The 1,275-nt window shown below is 58.1% G+C and overlaps 1 protein-coding gene across 1 annotated transcript; it reads left to right on the top strand.

Annotated features, from left to right (window-relative positions):
• Window positions 1-178: 178 nt before the first annotated feature.
• LOC104519013 (stromal cell-derived factor 2) lies at window positions 179-491 on the top strand (the record flags this gene model as incomplete). Its single annotated transcript, XM_010164732.1, has 1 exon — window positions 179-491. A coding segment is annotated over one exon (310 nt), but the record flags the coding sequence as incomplete, so codon positions are not given.
• Between the last annotated feature and the right edge of the window lie 784 nt (window positions 492-1,275).

Genomic DNA, 1,275 nt, shown 5'->3' on the forward strand with positions numbered 1-1,275 from the left:
CCCCATGTCCCCGCCAGCCCTATCTTGTTCCCCAGTCCCAACCAGACTCTCCAAGTCCCAACAGAGCTCCAGTCCCAACCAGGACCCCCACCTTCTCCCCCAGGCTCACCCCTTTCCTCTGCCTCCCCTCTGGGCCCAACTCAACACCCCTGAGCCCCCCTCTCATCATCCCACCCAGACGAGCTCTTTGTCACCCGCAGGAGGTGAGCGCGTTTGGGGAGGCCGGTGAAGGTGACTACCTGGACGACTGGACGGTGGTGTGCAGTGGGACTTACTGGGCGCGGGACAGCGAGGTGCGCTTCCAGCACACTTCCACCGACGTCTTCCTCTCGGTGACGGGGGAGCAGTACGGGCGGCCCATCCACGGGCAGAAGGAGGTGCATGGCATGGCCACCTCCAGCCAGAATAACTACTGGAAGGTGATGGAGGGCATCTTCATGCAGCCCAGTGAGGTCTTCAAAGCAGAGCGGTACCACGCTGAGTTGTGATGGACAGACACAGACTGTCACCGAGCCCCTGGGCGCTGCCCTGTCGCGTTCAGGGCTGCTTGACCCAGAGGATGGCCCTTGTCCCCGTGTGGGTGTGACATACACCAGGACACAGAGCCCTAAATCCAACATGAAGCAGATCCCAGTTTGATGTGGAGCAGATCCCGGTGTCTTAAATCTGACATTAAACAGATCCCAACATCCAGACCTGATGCAAATCAGAGCCCAACATCTGAGATCCAACATGGAGCAGGTTCTCACATCTTAAATCCATCCCAAAGCAGATCCTCATGTCCAGTCCTGGCCCAAGGCAGATCCTAGTGCCTGACATCCAGCATGGAGCAGGTCCCCACATCCCAAATCCAGCACAAAGCCCAGCCCAATGTCCAGACCTGACCCAAAACCGAGCCCAATGTCCAGATCTCAATGTCCAGATCTGACCCAAAACCGAGCCCAATGTCCAGATCTGACCCAAAACCGAGCCCAATGTCCAGACCTGACCCAAAACCGAGCCCAGTGTCCAGATCTGACCCAAAACCGAGCCCAACGTCCAGATCTGACCCAAAAACGAGCCCAATGTCCAGATCTGACCCAAAACCAAACCCAACATCCAGATCTGACCCAAAACTGAGCCCAGTGTCCAGATCTGGCCCAAAACCAAGCGCAACATCCAGACCTGACCCAGACCAGATTCCCAAACTCCTCAACCCTTCCCTTGTACCTCCCTCCTCTGTGCCCCTGGCCGAGGTCCCCCCGAATCCCCGCTGTCCCCCGGAGAGCTGCACCC

The sequence above is a fragment of the Antrostomus carolinensis genome, unplaced genomic scaffold, assembly GCF_000700745.2.
Source record: "Antrostomus carolinensis isolate BGI_N321 unplaced genomic scaffold, ASM70074v2 scaffold42903, whole genome shotgun sequence".
Classification (NCBI taxonomy): domain Eukaryota; kingdom Metazoa; phylum Chordata; class Aves; order Caprimulgiformes; family Caprimulgidae; genus Antrostomus; species Antrostomus carolinensis.